This window comes from Scyliorhinus torazame, chromosome 4 (assembly GCF_047496885.1).
Source record: "Scyliorhinus torazame isolate Kashiwa2021f chromosome 4, sScyTor2.1, whole genome shotgun sequence".
In the NCBI taxonomy this organism is placed as follows: Eukaryota; Metazoa; Chordata; class Chondrichthyes; order Carcharhiniformes; family Scyliorhinidae; genus Scyliorhinus; species Scyliorhinus torazame.
In genome coordinates, this window is record NC_092710.1 from 296,739,374 (window position 1) to 296,755,094 (window position 15,721).

The following is a 15,721-nucleotide window of genomic DNA, read 5'->3' on the forward strand; positions in this document are numbered from 1 at the left end:
CTCGCTCGACGCCTTCCTCCCTGTCTGACCGGTACATACTTATCAAGAACACGCAGTAGCTGATCCTTGAACAAGCCCCACTTATCCAGTGTGCCCAACACTTGCAGCCTACTTCTCCACCTTATCCCCCCCAAGTCACGTCTAATGGCATCATAATTGCCCTTCCCCCAGCTATAACTCTTGCCCTGCGGTGTATACTTATCCCTTTCCATCATTAACGTAAACGTCACCGAATTGTGGTCACTGTCCCCAAAGTGCTCTCCTACCTCCAAATCCAACACCTGGCCTGGTTCATTACCCAAAACCAAATCCAACGTGGCCTCGCCTCTTGTTGGCCTGTCAACATATTGTTTCAGGAAACCCTCCTGCACACACTGTACAAAAAACGACCCATTTATTGTACTCGAACTATATCTTTTCCAGTCAATATTTGGAAAGTTAAAGTCTCCCATAATAACTACCCTGTTACTTTCGCTCATATCCAGAATCATCTTCGCCATCCTTTCCTCTACATCCCTAGAACTATTAGGAGGCCTATAAAAAACTCCCAACAGGGTGACCTCTCCTTTCCTGTTTCTAACTTCAGCCAATACTACCTCGGAAGAAGAGTCCCCATCTAGCATCCTCTCCGCCACCGTAATACTGCTCTTGACTGGCAGCGCCACACCTCCCCCTCTTTTGCCTCCTTCTCTGAGCTTACTAAAACACCTAAACCCCGGAACCTGCAACATCCATTCCTGTCCCTGCTCTATCCATGTCTCCGAAATGGCCACAACATCGAAGTCCCAGGTACCAACCCACGCTGCCAGTTCCCCTACCTTGTTTCGTATACTCCTGGCATTGAAGTAGACACACTTCAAACCACCTACCTGAACGCTGGCCCCCTCCTGCGACGTCAAATCTGTGCTCCTGACCTCTATACTCTCATTCTCCCTTACCCTAAAACTACAATCCAGGTTCCCATGCCCCTGCTGCATTAGTTTAAACCCCCCCAAAGAGCACTAACAAATCTCCCCCCCAGGATATTTGTGCCCCTCAGGTTCAGATGTAGACCATCCTGTCTGTAGAGGTCCCACCTTCCCCAGAAAGAGCCCCAGTTATCCAAAAATCTGAAACCCTCCCGCCTGCACCATCCCTGTAGCCACGTGTTTAAATGCTCTCTCTCCCTATTCCTCATCTCACTATCACGTGGCACGGGCAACAACCCAGAGATAACAACTCTGTTTGTTCTAGTTCTGAGCTTCCATCCTAGCTCCCTGAAAGCCTGCCTGACATCCTTGTCCCCTTTCCTACCTATGTCGTTGGTGCCAATGTGGACCACGACTTGGGGCTGCTCCCCCTCCCCCTAAGGACCCGGAAAACACGATCCGAGACATCACGTACCCTTGCACCTGGGAGGCAACATACCAAACGTGAGTCTCTCACGCTCCCACAAAATCTCCTATCTGTGCCCCTGACTATAGAGTCCCCAATTACTAATGCTCTGCTAATCTCAATTACTAATCTCAATTGTGCCTATCCCTGACAGTTCCTGTTTCCATCTTATGCTCCCCAATTCTTGCCTAATCGCATCGTAATTACCCTTCCCCCAGTTATAAACCTTGCCCTGCCGTATATTCCTCTCCTTCTCCATTGCAATAGTGAAAGTCACCAAATTGTGGTCACTATCTCCAAAGTGCTTTCCCACAATCAAATCTAACACTTGGCCCGGTTCATTACCCAGTACCAAATCCAATGTGGCCCCGCCTCTTGTCGGTCTATCCACATATTGTGTGAGGAAACTCTCCTGCACACACTGGATAAAAACAGCCCCATCCAAACTATTCGAATTATAGTGGTTCCAATCAATATTTGGAAAGTTGAAGTCACCCATGACAACTACCCTGTGACTACCGCACCGATCCAAAATCTGCATTGCAGTCTTTTCCTCCACATCTCTGTTTCTGTTTGGGGGCCTATAGAAAACTCCTAACAAAGTGACCGCTCCTTTCCTATTTCTAACTTCAGCCCACACTACCTCAGTCGACAGATCCTTCTCAAGCTTCCTTTCTGCAGCCATTATACTATCTGCCGTGTTAAGCACACTGAGATAACACTTGCTCCAGCTCCCCTTTGGCCAATGCAGCACAACCCAGTTCTCCCCCCGCTAGATCCTCATCTAGCCATTTTGCTCCCCCCATGACACTCCCATAAGTCAGCTGACTCCTGCTGACCCCGGCCTCTCCCACCATTCCATCGATCCCCCAGTGTGAGAACCCCCCCATCCCTTGGCAGTCAGTGTGCGCTCCTCTCCAGCTTAGAACGTGACCCACAATCACGCTGGCTGCAGCATCCCGAACTTCACCCCCTTCCGATGGAAAACCGCCTTAGCCCGGTTAAAACCAGCCCTCTTCTTAGCCACCTCCGCACTCCAGTCCTGGTAAATTTGGATCTCTGTGTTCTCCCACCTGCTGCTCTGTTCTTTTTTGGCCCATCTCAGGACGCACTCTCTGTCCATAAAGCGGTGGAACCTCACCACTATAGCCCTTGGCGGCTCGTTGGCTTTGGGTCTCCTTGCCAGGACCCGATGAGCCCCATCGAGCTCCAGGGGCCTTGGGAAAGCTCCCACGCCCATCAGCGAATTGAGCATCATGCTCATAAAAGCCCCGGCATCGGGCCCCTCCACTCCTTCAAGGAGACCCAGAATCCGAAGTTTCTTCCTCCTCTACCTATTCTCCAGGTCCTCGAATTTTTCCGCTCACCTCTTGTGCAGCGCCTCCACCTTCACCACCTGGCCCAAGATCTCGTCCTCGTTCTCCGAGGCTTTTTGCCGCACCTCCCGGATCGCCGCCCCTTGGGCCTTCTGGGTCTCCACAAGCTTCTCAATCGCCGCCTTCATTGGCGCCAGCATTTCTGTCTTCAGCTCCGCCAAGCAGCGTTTAAGGAACTCCTGCTGCTCCTGCGCCCACGCTGCTTGGTCTCCACCCGCTGCCTTCTTGCTTCTCCTCCCTCGCACTTTCCGCTGCACCAGAATCACTTTCTTAACCGCTCCACTCCTGGTCCAATCCATATAGTGCCGGGGGAACCTTGCTGTCACCTTCCCACACTGGGAGTCGTCGAACAATTGCCGTTGGGGCAATTGGGGGATCGACTGAAGAGCCCAAAAGTCCGTTCCTGGCGGGAGCTGCCGAATGTGCGACCTACTTCGGCATAGCCGCAAGTGGAAGTGAGAGATGTCACGGACCTTGGCACCCGGGAGGCAACACACCAACCGCGAGCCTCTATCGTTGCCACAGAACTGCCTATCTGTACCTCTAACTATAGAGTCTCCAATAACGAATGCTCTCCTGCTCTTCCCCCTTCTCTTCTGAGCCACAGGGACAGACTCCATGCCAGAGACCTGGTCACCGTGGTTTACTTCTGTAGGGGTCCCCCCCCCCTCCCAACCGTATTCAAAATGGTATACCTGTTATTGAGGGAACAACCGCAGGGGATCCCTGCACTGGCTGCTTCTTCCCCCTCCTTTTAAATGTCACCCAGCTACCTTCATTCTTAGGAGTAACTACATCCCTGTAGCTTCTATCTATAACCGACTCTGTCTCCCGAATTAACCTCAGTTCATCCAGCTCCACCTCGGGTTCCCTAACACGGTCTTTGAGGAGCTGGAGATGGGTGCACTTCCCGCAGGTGAACTCAGCAGGGCCACTGACGATGTCCCTCACCTCGAACATCTTGCAGGAGGAACATTGCACTGCCGTCTCTGCCATCCCTTCCATTTATCCACTTGACAATTACAGAGAGAGCAAAAAAAAATTACCTGATTTTCACATTCCCCGCAGGTTAGAGGTGGTGGAAGGGTGGAGAGAGGAAAAGGAAAGAAAAGCTTACCTCACCAACTCCCCACACAGTCTTTTTTTTTTTTGGTTCGAGGAGGAGGATGAGTGGGAGACACTGCCTGTGTAGTGTCTCGGGTTTAACCACTGCCTGAAATATATTAGTTCTAGAAGCTCACCCGACAGCAGCTTTCCACAATTCACACCCCTCCATGTGGAGTTTGCACATTCTCTCCGTGTCTGCGTGGGTCTCACTCTCACAGCCCAAAAGATGTGCAGGGTAGGTGGATTGGACATGCTAAACTGCCCCTTAATTGGGGGGGGAAAAATTGGGTACTCTAACTTTTTTTTTTAAAGCATGATCTGATGATGAATTCACAGAAGCTGTGAAATTGAATTCAACAAATTTGGCCTTAGTGAATTGACTAAGTTGTCAGCTAGCATCAGAAAATAACAATGAAAGCTGCTGGATAATCATACACATGCAAATGCCTCAGGGAAGGAAATCTGCCAACTTAATCGGTCCTGTGTTCATGGGACCTAATCAGGCATGGACAATAAATGCTGCATTACCAGTATTACACACATCCTAAGATTTTTTTTTTCAAAGTTACCTAGATTCGGATCGAGTTGGATTATTACTCCACAAGGCCAGGTTCAATACAACTGCATCTCAGCAGCACAACTTAACAAAAATACTCCAGATATCAGTGGGAACGCCATGATAGATTTGCTAGAACCATTACATATTTGATATATTTTGAAATTATTGAGTTGCTTAGAATGTGATAATTATGTGATGTGTTGAGACCAAACTGAAATTCAAGCACTCTTAGATCTCATCTTTGGTAAACTATATCAAATTGGCATTAATTTATTTTTTGCCATGCACCCCCATGCCAGTTTAAAATAGTAGTCACAAAGTACTGTCATGTGAGAGTCCCTTTAAGAAATGGATGTTTATCAAATAGCTGAATTAATGCCATTGTGTGGGTGGAGCTGAGCTCTGCTCTGCTTTTTACTTTCGTTTTGAGCTAGAATCTCTTTTTGGCTCTGTGTTTAGTTTCGCTTTCAGTTGGAGAGCTGTGTTCAAACCAAGTAGATGTATATTGATCTCTCTCTCTGCATGCTAAAGAATGTCTCCAGATCACTTGATGATTTCAAAGTAATACCTGTTTCTGTAAGGAATGCAAACCTACTGTCTTTGTTATGGATATTGTTTAGAAAGTTATTAAGGGTTATCTGTAGAGTTCTGTATCTTTTGGGGCGGTTATCAGGGCTGGTAGTTGATAAACTGTTTACTGTGTGTTTATAAAATGTTAACTGGATTCATAGAATAAACATTGTTTTTGTTTAAAAATACTTTTAGTTCTCTGTTGCATCACACCTGTACAGTGGGCCCTTGTGCTCCCCATAACCAAAATCTATTAAATGTTGTGGGTCAGATGAACTCCATGATACACTTTGGTGTTCTCTAAACCCTGGCCCATAATAGTACCAGCTAATTCAGCTGTGTTTCCAACCATTCTTACACAGAGTACTGTACGTTGACTTGCCCCCCCCCCCCCACATCCCCACTCTGTTTAGGAATTTTAACTATTCGCACATTCTGGGTCTTGTATATTTATTTTATTTTTCTCAATCTGTTTCATGTTATCTTGCATTGTCACTTCTGTCAGTTAATCATTTCCTGTGCACCATCTAACACATTGTGTTCTTTTTATCTCCATCCCTTTCCATCACTGTGATATTCATTTGTAATTCCTTTTTGATATTTTGTTCTGATTGAATGGCTATGCCCGAAACTTGTCATTTCTCGTCACATTTGACTGACTTGTTCAGTGTTTCCAGTAATTTCCTTATTCATTTTAGATTTCCAATGGTCGCGATCCACCGGACACTCTCGCTCGAGAGCGGTGCGGCTGGTGAATGCCGGGAGAGGCCTCTCGCGGGCTTGCCGGCAGTCTTCACGCCTCACGGGGTCCACCCAAGTCCCGAGAGGCGGCCCAGTCAGAAACATGGCTACAAGGGAGGGGACCAAACGGCGCACTCCAAAGCCAGTTTTAAACCAGATTCGGCAAATTCACCCGGGATCCACCAGCCTCCCCAACTAGGCCACAGCCGGGTGCCGTTCAGTGCTGGTCCGCACAAACGTGGACCAGGCAAAATGGTACCAGGGGGTCTCCTGGGCCATTGGAGGCCCTTGGGTGGTCAGGGTTAGGGCAGGGTGGCTCCCTGGCCCTCCCCCTGGAGCGTGGGCACCTTGGTACTGCCCAGCTGGCACTAGCTGGCAGGAGCACTGCCTGAGTGGCAATGCAAGGGTGCCAGGGTGGCACTGCCAAAGGTCGTAGCCCGAAACAGGCCATGTTCATGAAAGGAGGGTGGGGGAGGGTAGGGGGTTACAAAATCGTGGCCCGATCTCTGAGCTCAGCTCCCCAGTGCTAAAAGAAAATTTGAAGTGTGGGCTAAACCGGTGAGAAACTACCCAGGGCCCAAAATAGTGACTAAGTGTCATTGAATAACGGTGGGGAACTTGTCGGCAGAGCCAGCGGGAAACTCCATGAAAAACCCGCCACAACTGAACCTAGACATTTTGGGGGAGAATTTCGCCCAACATCTGTACTATTTTACTTTCTGTTCTCCTGAGGAAGTTTCTTGATTTGCTGCGATTCAGAATTAGATTGGCCACTCCAATGGGATCTGTCTTCAACGCTGGGACTTGCTTTTGAGTCCGGCTCGGACTGATGAGGCCAGTGCCTGCTGCCCACAACAGGCGCAATTGAATCTTTTTGAGCAGTTTTAATCGAGCTCCCAATCAGTTTTGGTTGCTAACTCTGATTGGATGCATTCATAGAGCGTTCATCAAATGGGTGTCCACTTATAATAATAATAATCTTTATTATTGTCACAAGTAGGCTTACATTAACGTTGCAATGAAGTTATCGCCCCACCCTTTTGCGTCAGTCTATATCATATTTTTATAGCTATTAAATAAGTTAAAAGAAATCAAGAGTTTTTTTAAATGCCTCCGTGACTTTCCTTAAGGGTTGTCTATAGCAGTGTCCAAGAGGTTAAGGGCTGGATTCTCCATTATTGGGACTATGTGCCGACACAGGTTAAAACGGTGGAGTTTTACTCTTGAATATCCTGGATTAAAGGGACACAAATTTCTACTAGCAGGGACCCGTCGTGAATCTCACAGCTTTTGCTGCAGATATGGGCCCCTGCACTTCCGTGTCTAAGGCCGCGCAAGTGCAAGGCGGCGTCTTCCAGCGGCCGCACCGTGCTCCATGGCGGACCCGGACCGCGGAGGTAGACCCACAAAGGAGACCCCCAATCGACCACGCGCCCGACCCTCAAACCCTGCATGAACATTCCCCGGCCACCTATAAGGCCCCCCCGGCCTCCGATCCGCCCGCCCCCCACCAGGGCGGCCGCTGACCGAGTCCGCAGCCGTCACGCATCCCGACTGGGTGGACCAGGTTAGATCCACGTCGTCGGGACTTGGGCCGGTCGGGGGCGGAGGATGTCAGAGCAGGCCTCTGGCAATGGCCCCAGGTGGCGCAGCGTACTCTCTGGTGACACCGCTTTTCGGCGCTCAGTGAATCGGCGAACGAGCGCCAGTCCCGATTTCCGCATCTATCTGGATTCTCCGCCACCGCGCCGGCCGCGAGGATGCGGAGAATCCAGCCCTAAATTTTAATTCCTGATTACTCCCAAGACAAGCCTGGGAGTGTAGGCTATTCTGTTTGGTTCCAAAGTGAAAACCCAAATTAACACATTGATATTCAGTTGAAAACCTCACCTACTGAGGTGACATGGGGTGGGACATAGAGAACGATATGTTTGTGTAATTACACTGAGGTTAAGGCAGAATAGAAACATCAAGACCCTCCCAGATCTGGTGGAGGACTGACCAGGTTGTAGGTATTGCAGTGTCCCATTCCTCCCCTTTATTGGCACAACTTAAAAAAAAAAAAGAAAAAAATCTGTCCTTGTTGCGGGCATAAAGCTGAAAATGAAATCACTAAATGAAAGCTGGAGGCAACAAGCATCAGAATGAAAGTATATTATAATTTGGCTCTGCTTTAAATTGCAGCCCCTTGGAGCAAGTGACTACCTGGAAATGGCCAAATATTTTGACACGGTATTTATCCGGAACATACCAATGCTGACTTTGGCAAAGAAGGCACAAGCTCGACGCTTAATCACTCTTATTGATGCCTTTTACGATAACAAGGTTGGATTTCATTTGATTACACTGGAAATTATTTTGATGCAACATCATAATTAACTGGATCTTTGCTTCTAAAGCCATGTTGAAGATTTTGTTTCAAAGTTAAGATTCTTAAAATTATTTTCAGTGTTTCATAGAAACATTGAACAGTACAACATTGAAGAAGGTCATTTACCCCATCGGATCGTCAGCTGTTTCCCACTTCCAGGTTCTAAGTCTCAAACTCTGACTTTCCCAGCAATTTCCTTTCTCTCTCTCTCTCTCTTTCTTTCTCTCTCTTTCTCTCTCTCAGCCTAAGGTCCTCGATGACGACATTCATTTAATTTCACGTATAATTCTGTAGGTATTTATAATACTACCTTCCAAAATGCGTCACTGCTTTTGGGCGCCGATTAAATCACCACCAGTCAGCTTTCTCTCTCTCTCTCTCTCACTTTTGTGAGCCAAGAAATAAGAGACCATGTTAATTTCAAAAATTTGCAATGCCAAACTTTTTATGAATGTTTCACAATTAACCACTGGCATTATCAATCAGGCACTATTTACAATTTTAAAATATTTGTAAAATCTAATGAAAACTTTCCAGTTTAATTGCATCGTAATCCTTGCTTCTTTTCTTACATTCTTAAAGGTCAGAGTTATCTGCTCAGCTGCATTGCCATTGGAGAGTTTGTTTGTTCAGAAGGACGATGACAGCCAGGAGGACGATGCCAGAGAGTTCATAGATGACCTAGAACTGGATCATGTGAGCAGTTGTTGTTTTTATTTTTCTCCTCTCTCGGCTCTCTAGGCTCTCTATTGATCGGGTGCTGTAGTAGACAGACACACTGCCCTCCAATGGCATCCATCCTCTTCACACAATACTGGGACATCAGAACCCCACCCCTCTGGGCGCATTTTACATACCCTTGCCGGGCAGGGGGGGTTAATTAGGTTTGTTACCAACTAGTTGACATTAATAATACGCTGCCCACACCATGAAATGTATGGCATGGACAGTCGGACAAGAAAGGGCAGCGCAATTTTTTAACTCCATTCTTCAAAGGGTGGAAAGGAAGGGGGCGGTTTCAATCTTGAGGGGCTACCTCTTGCGGATCGGGGTCAGACCCTCTCCCAAGCCACCTTCAGCTGTGGCCATAAACTCAACTCTCCCTTTCCCCTGCCTTGCCTGCTAAAACCATCCTGGCCCAACACCCCGGATTACCAGCTGCAGAGATCCATTGGCATTCTTAGTTTTTGCAGTCACAGCAGCGATGACTAATTCTCTCTTTGTGCTCCCTGGACTGATGGAGCTGCCAGCCAATCGATTGGCCAGCACTTCAAGAGGGCAGGACTTCCTCCCTAGTAAGAGGGGATGAATCCATAGAATCCCGATAATGTAGAACGAAGCAATTTGGCCCAGTGAGTCTATACCTCATCACCGAAAAAGCGCTCCCCCGAGGCCCACTCCCACCCCCTATCACTGTAACCCTGCCCATGTATCACGGCCAATCCACCTAACCTGCACATCTTTGGACTGAGAAAGGAAGCCGGAGCACCCGGACGAAACCCACTAGGAAAACGTGAGTCCCAGGCAACTCCCACATCGCCCTTGTATTGAGGATTTTTACAGTAACTTCATTGCAGTGTTAATGTAAGCCTACTTGTGACACTAATAAAGATTATTATTACATAAAATTGTACGCCTGCCCGCACATTATGACTGTAGGGTGGTGTGGGCTTGCATGGAGCAGGTCAGTTCCACTCCAGCTTTGTTTCCGGGTGTGCGGGAGGCACTATCACTCAGTAAGAGCTCCATCGAGTTTTATAGAGTAGGCAAATCCACTGACTAATCATAATTGGCTCAATCAGTAAATAGCGAATGTTGGCTTTGTCACAAAATAGATTGTCTAATATTAATTATGTTTGATAAAATAATTATGGTTCAAAGGAATACACCAGATTGGGTGGTGCAGTGGTTAGCACCGCTGCCCACGGCGCTGAAGACCCGGGTTCAATCCCAACCCTGGGTCACTGTCGGTGTGGCGTTTGCACATTCTCCCCGTGTCTGCCTGGGTTTCACCCCCACAACTCAAAGATGTTCAGATTAGGTGGATTGGCCATGCTAAATTGCCCCTTAATTGGGTAAAAAAGAATTGGGTACTCTAAATTTAAAAGAAAAAAAAAGGAATGCACCAGATTAATTGCCAGACTTTGCAACCAGAAAATGACAACTAATAATAATCACTTATTGGCACACGTAGGTTTCAATGAAGTTACTGTGAAAAGCCCCTAGTCGCCACATTCCGGCGCCTGTTCGGGGAGGCTGGTACGGGAATTGAACCGGCGCTGCTGGCCTTGATCTGCATTACAAGCCAGCTGTTTAGCCCACTGTGCTAAACCAGCCTAGCTGTGTATCTAAAATTCTTTATTTATGGTGTATGTATTAATTATTTTTTAATCCGGCAAGTACTAGCTATTGATTATCTACGTTAAAAACATGGGACTGAATTTTCTGCCCCCACCCCCCAGTGGCAGGTTTGAAGTGGGGTCGGGGGCACATAAGATCCAGTGGGTGACCTTCCTGCCACCTACCAGACAGACCACTGTCAAACCTATCTGAAATTTTACAGGGGTTGAGGAAGGTATCAGGTAGTCCTATTGAGGCCCTTAACAGGGCTGATTAATAGCCATTTAATGTCATCATCTCGCCGCTACCAGGATTTCACCTGCAGTTGGGAGGGACTCCCCACCATGTGGGAAACCCAGCAGCTTTAGCTGTGCTAACTGGTGTCAGGCAATTGGTGGGGAGTACACGCACTGCAAAGCCTCTCCCTTTTACTCAACCCAGCCTATGTCCACCCATTCATCCCCATGGCCCCCATTCACCCCCCTCACATTAATAATAATAATCGCTTATTGTCACGAGTAGGCTTCAATGAAGTTACTGTGAAACCAGACCTTGAACCTACCTATCAGAAGTTCCTGAAGGAGCAAGTTTGGTCCACCATCCCCAGCTGATTCACCAGTCGTCTTGCCTCCAACATTTTTTGATTTGATTTGATTTATTATTGTCACATGTATTAGTGTACAGTGAAAAGTATTGTTTCTTGCATGCTGTACAGACAACGCATACCGTACATCGGGAAGGAAGGAGAGACTACAGAATGTAATGTTACAGTTATAGCAAGGTGTAGAGAAAAGATCAACTTAATACGAGGCAGGTCCATTCAAAAGTCTGATGGCAGTAGGGAAGAAGCTGTTCTTGAGTCGGTTGGTACGTTACCTCAAACCTTGGTATCTTTTTCCTGTCCGGGGTGCGTGGGGTCCTTAATTATGCTGGCTGCCTTTCCGAGGCAGCGGGAATTATAGACAGAGTCGATGGATGGGAGGCTGGTTTGCGTGATGGATTGGGCTACATTCACGACCTTTTGTAATTTCCTGCGGTCTTGAGCAGAGCAGGATCCATGCCAAGCTGTGATACAACCAGAAAGAATGCTTTCTATGGTGCATCTGTAGAAGTTGGTGAGAGTCGTACGTGGCATGCCAAATTTCCTTCGTCTTCAGAGAAAGTAGAGTTGTTGGTGGGCTTTCTTAACTATAGTGTCGGCATGGGGGGACCAGGACAGGCTGTTGGTGATCTGGACACCTAAAAGCTTGAAGCTCTCGACCCTTTCTACTTTGTTCCCATTGATGTAGACAGGGGCATGTTCTCCACTACGCTTCCTGAAGTCGATGACAATCTCCTTCGTTTTGTTGACATTGAGGGAGAGATTATTGTCGTCGCACCAGTTCACCAGACTCGCTATCTCATTCCTGTACTCTGTCTCGTCATTGTTTGAAATCCGACGCACTCACTCCTGTGGTGTCATCAGCAAATTTGAAAATCGAGTTGGAGGGGAATTTGGCCACACAGTCATAGGTGTATAAGGAGTATAGTAGGGGGCTGAGGACTCAGCCTTGTGGGGCACAGGTGGTGAGGATGATCGTAGAGGAGGTGTTGTTGTTTATCTTTACTGATTGTGGCCTGTGGGTTAGAAAATTCAGGATCCAGTCACAGAGGGAGGAGCCGAGGCCAAGGCCACGGAGTTTAGAGATGAGTTTTGTAGGAATGATGGTGTTGAAGGCTGAGCTGTCGTCAATAAATAGGAGTCTGACATAGATGTCTTTGTTATCTAGATGTTCCATAGTAGTGTGCAGGGCCATGGAGATGGCGTCTGATGTGGACCTGTTGCAGCGGTAGGCGAACTGTAGTGGATCAAGGTAATCCGGGAGGCTGGAGTTGATTCGTGCCATGACTAACCTTTCGAAGCACTTCATGATGATGGATGTCAGAGCCACTGGACGATAGTCATTAAGGCACACTGCTTGACGTTTTTTTGGTACAGGGATGAAGGTCGTCTTCTTGAAGCAGATAAGGACCTTGGATTGTTGTAAAGAGAGGTTGAAGATGTCTGCGAAAACCCCCGCCAGCTGATCTGCGCAAGACCTGAATGCCCATTCGGGTATCCCATCCGGGCCAGTGGCTTTCTGAGGGTTGACCTTCGAGAAGGCTGCTCTGATGTCTGCAGTGGTGATCTCAGATACAAGTTCATCCGAGGCTTCTGGGGTGGAGGGCTTGCTCTCGCTGACCTCTTGTTCAAAACGTGCATAGAATGCGTTGAGCTCATCAGGGAGGGGTGCATTGGAGCTGGTGATTTTACATGCCTTCATCTTATAGCCCGTTAATGTCTTGCAGACCTTGCCATAGTCGGCGGGGGTCAGTGTGGCTAGCCTGGGACTCGGTCCGATACTGTCTTTTGGCATCTTTGATGGATCTTCTTAGATCATATCTGGCTTTCTTGTAGAGGTCAGGGTCGCCTGACTTGAACGCCTCAGACCTACACTTCAGCAAGCAGTGGATATCCCTGTTCATCCAGGGTTTCCGGTTGGGAAACACGCGGATTTGTTTCTTTGGCACACAGTCTTCTACACACTTACTAATGAAGTCAGTTACAGTAGTGGCGTACTCGTTCAGGCTGGTCGCAGAGTTTTTAAATACTTACCAGTCCACTGACTCTAAGCAGTCCCATAGGAGATCATCCGATTCCTCAGACCAACAATGCACAACTTTCTCCCGTAACGGATTCTCCCGTTTCAGTTTTTGCTTATAGGCCGGGACCAGGAGCACAGCCTTGTGGTCAGATTTGCCAAAGTGTGGGCAGGTGACAGAGCGGTAGGCATGTTTGATATTTGTGTAGCAGTGGTCCAGGATGTTTGGGCCTCTGGTGGAACAGGCGACGTGTTGGTAGTAATTTTGGTAGTACGCTCTTGAGCTTGGCCTGATTGAACTCCCCAACTACAATGACCAAGGCCTCTGGATGTTTCGTTTCAAGACTATTTGTGGTGGTGACTATTTCGTCCAGTGCGATTTTCACGTTCGCATGGGGTGGGATGTAAACTGCCGTCAGGATAACGGAGCTGAACTCCCGCGGAAGGTAGTAGGGGCGGCATTTTAGCGTCAGGTATTCTAGGCACCAGGAAGTGTTGATTAGGAGGCAGACCCCACCACCCCTAGCCTTAAGACTACAACATAAGGCTACAATTGGAACTGTTTGCTGACATTTGTTTTCACCTCAGTTCACAATTACTCTGATGAAGCAGCTCATTTAACCTACATCAGGAATGGTGTCTGTTCAGCTCTTTCTGGGCTATGAGTTGGATTTAGCCTTCTCTTCTCTTAGAAGTCCTGATCACATTTCAGTGCTCACGTCAGATGTTGACCTGGTGCCAGTTATGAAAGTGATGTTATGCCCTCCAAGAAAATATTACTTGCTTTAATTCATTCACGTGTGATCTGCCTGAAGGCAGGTTCTTGGCTCATTGTCTGTCGATGCTTCATCCTGAGCCAATCTCTTGACTGTGTTTTCAGTGATAGTTTGCAATTGGCTTCCACTTTGAGGGGCAGGTCCCAGACCCACCTCAGCTGCAATGGGAACCTAACCTGTGTTGTCTGCGTTATTCTGAAGTACACATTCGCCATCTAACCGGCTGAGCTCACCGGCCCCCATTACATAAATATCTATGCTGTAAATGTATCCGGAATAGACACATTAAATTGAGGTCCCATGTACCCATTCAGATGGAGTGGAGTTCTCCTGGTGTCCAGGGTACCATTGTCTTAATTGCTACTGTTAGTCCATTGACATTAACATGTTATGAACTGGTTAAATTCATTGCTGTGAAATGGTCATCTGAATTGCAGTTGTCATGCTACATTTGATGCCTGTCTAGATAAGACCCCCATCGCACATTAGATTTTGACCCCCGTTTATTTTTATTTTGACCTCCATTTATTTTTATTTTCCCACAGACTAAGGTGGAAGATATTTCAATTTTTTCTGGGTCAGAAGAAATATTTGCGTTTCAGCGCACAATCTCACGGCTTACAGAAATGCAAACCAAACAGTACTGGAATGAAGGCGACAGGAGAAAGAAGTAACCCTGCTGAGTGAAAAGCAAATTTAATTGTAAATCCATCAAACTCATTCAGCAACAGATCGAATTTTAGTTTAATGTAAGAACTGAGGTGGACTTGTACTTTATTTGTCAGCACTTTGTGCAAAGGACCATTGACTTTCTTCCATACAAGGTTTTCAGAGATTGCCTGGGCCCAAACTGATGTGCAGTTGCCTCTAATTTAACAGTCAGCCCCCATTCATCTTGACATTATGGGTAACCCAAGTTTGATATCATCTATCCACCACTTGATTCATCCCCTCTTCAGTGCTGCACTTCCTCTTGGTGTTGTTCCCATGTAATGAAGTTTGACCTTTCATCTAAGCTGCTCCAAAGACAACTGCAAGAGATCACAGACAAGAAAAAGCCACTTGTCCTGTCAAATGCACTCCTTCCACACAAACTCCCATTGTGGGCTGTATTCCATCAATTTAAATCCTCAGGGAAGGTTCATCATAAATATTTGTATGTTTAAACTCCGGAAATAAAGTGTTTTTAACACCATCTTCAAGGAACATTTTTTTTTCCATTTTTACTGGGAGAGAAGGTAAATTAATGCTATAACCCCCTTATAGGTTACATTTTTTGAAGGCGAATTTGACGTTCAAAGATTGAGAGTTTGGACACACCCAAAGGGGCACCGGGAGCAGCAATCCCTTCCCTGAAACAATGAGGCCTTGCCATCATCAACATCAAGCTGGTGAGCCACAGACAGGAACAAGAGGCTCACTGGTGAAGTGGGATTGAAGATTGATTCACTGCAAAACCCGCACTGTTGATGATGTAAGTGATGAAGGAGGTAAAGTGATGCATCAGAAAGGAAGTGGTGGAGGGGTATTGGGGGAGGAAGCTGTGATAACTTGCTGGGGAGGGGATGGTAAGTGGGGGAAGAGGTGGCCATCACCGCTCTGCATTCTTTTATTGTAGGCTCTTGATTCAGGTAAATATACAATAAAATATTACCATGCAGTACGGGTTGTGACCTGTTAGGCCAAATGCAGACCTGCTCTTCCTGAGGGCGTTTTCAATGAAAATCAATCAAATGGGACTATACACAGGTATTAGGTACCTTATTTGCACGTGCAAAGTGTCTGTCTAATGCGTTTCAGGCGTGGGCGTTGCATGCTGAGTTTTCTTTTCACTTTTAACAATATTGTGGGCAGTACACATCCAGCTTTTATTTGGCATGCATGCC

At 47.2% G+C, this 15,721-nt stretch overlaps 1 protein-coding gene across 3 annotated transcripts in view; it reads left to right on the forward strand.

Moving 5' to 3' along the window:
* The window catches only part of afg1lb (AFG1 like ATPase b), a 267,168-nt gene extending 252,138 nt beyond the window's left edge, over positions 1–15,030 (forward strand). For all 3 annotated transcript variants that reach the window (XM_072499963.1, XM_072499964.1, XM_072499965.1), the window contains 3 exons: positions 7,912–8,052; positions 8,681–8,794; positions 14,381–15,030. In XM_072499963.1, coding sequence (XP_072356064.1) covers positions 7,912–8,052; positions 8,681–8,794; positions 14,381–14,509 — 384 coding nt within the window. In that variant the 3' untranslated portion in view covers positions 14,510–15,030. The remainder of the gene's footprint in view (positions 1–7,911; positions 8,053–8,680; positions 8,795–14,380) is intronic.
* Positions 15,031–15,721: the final 691 nt, after the last annotated feature.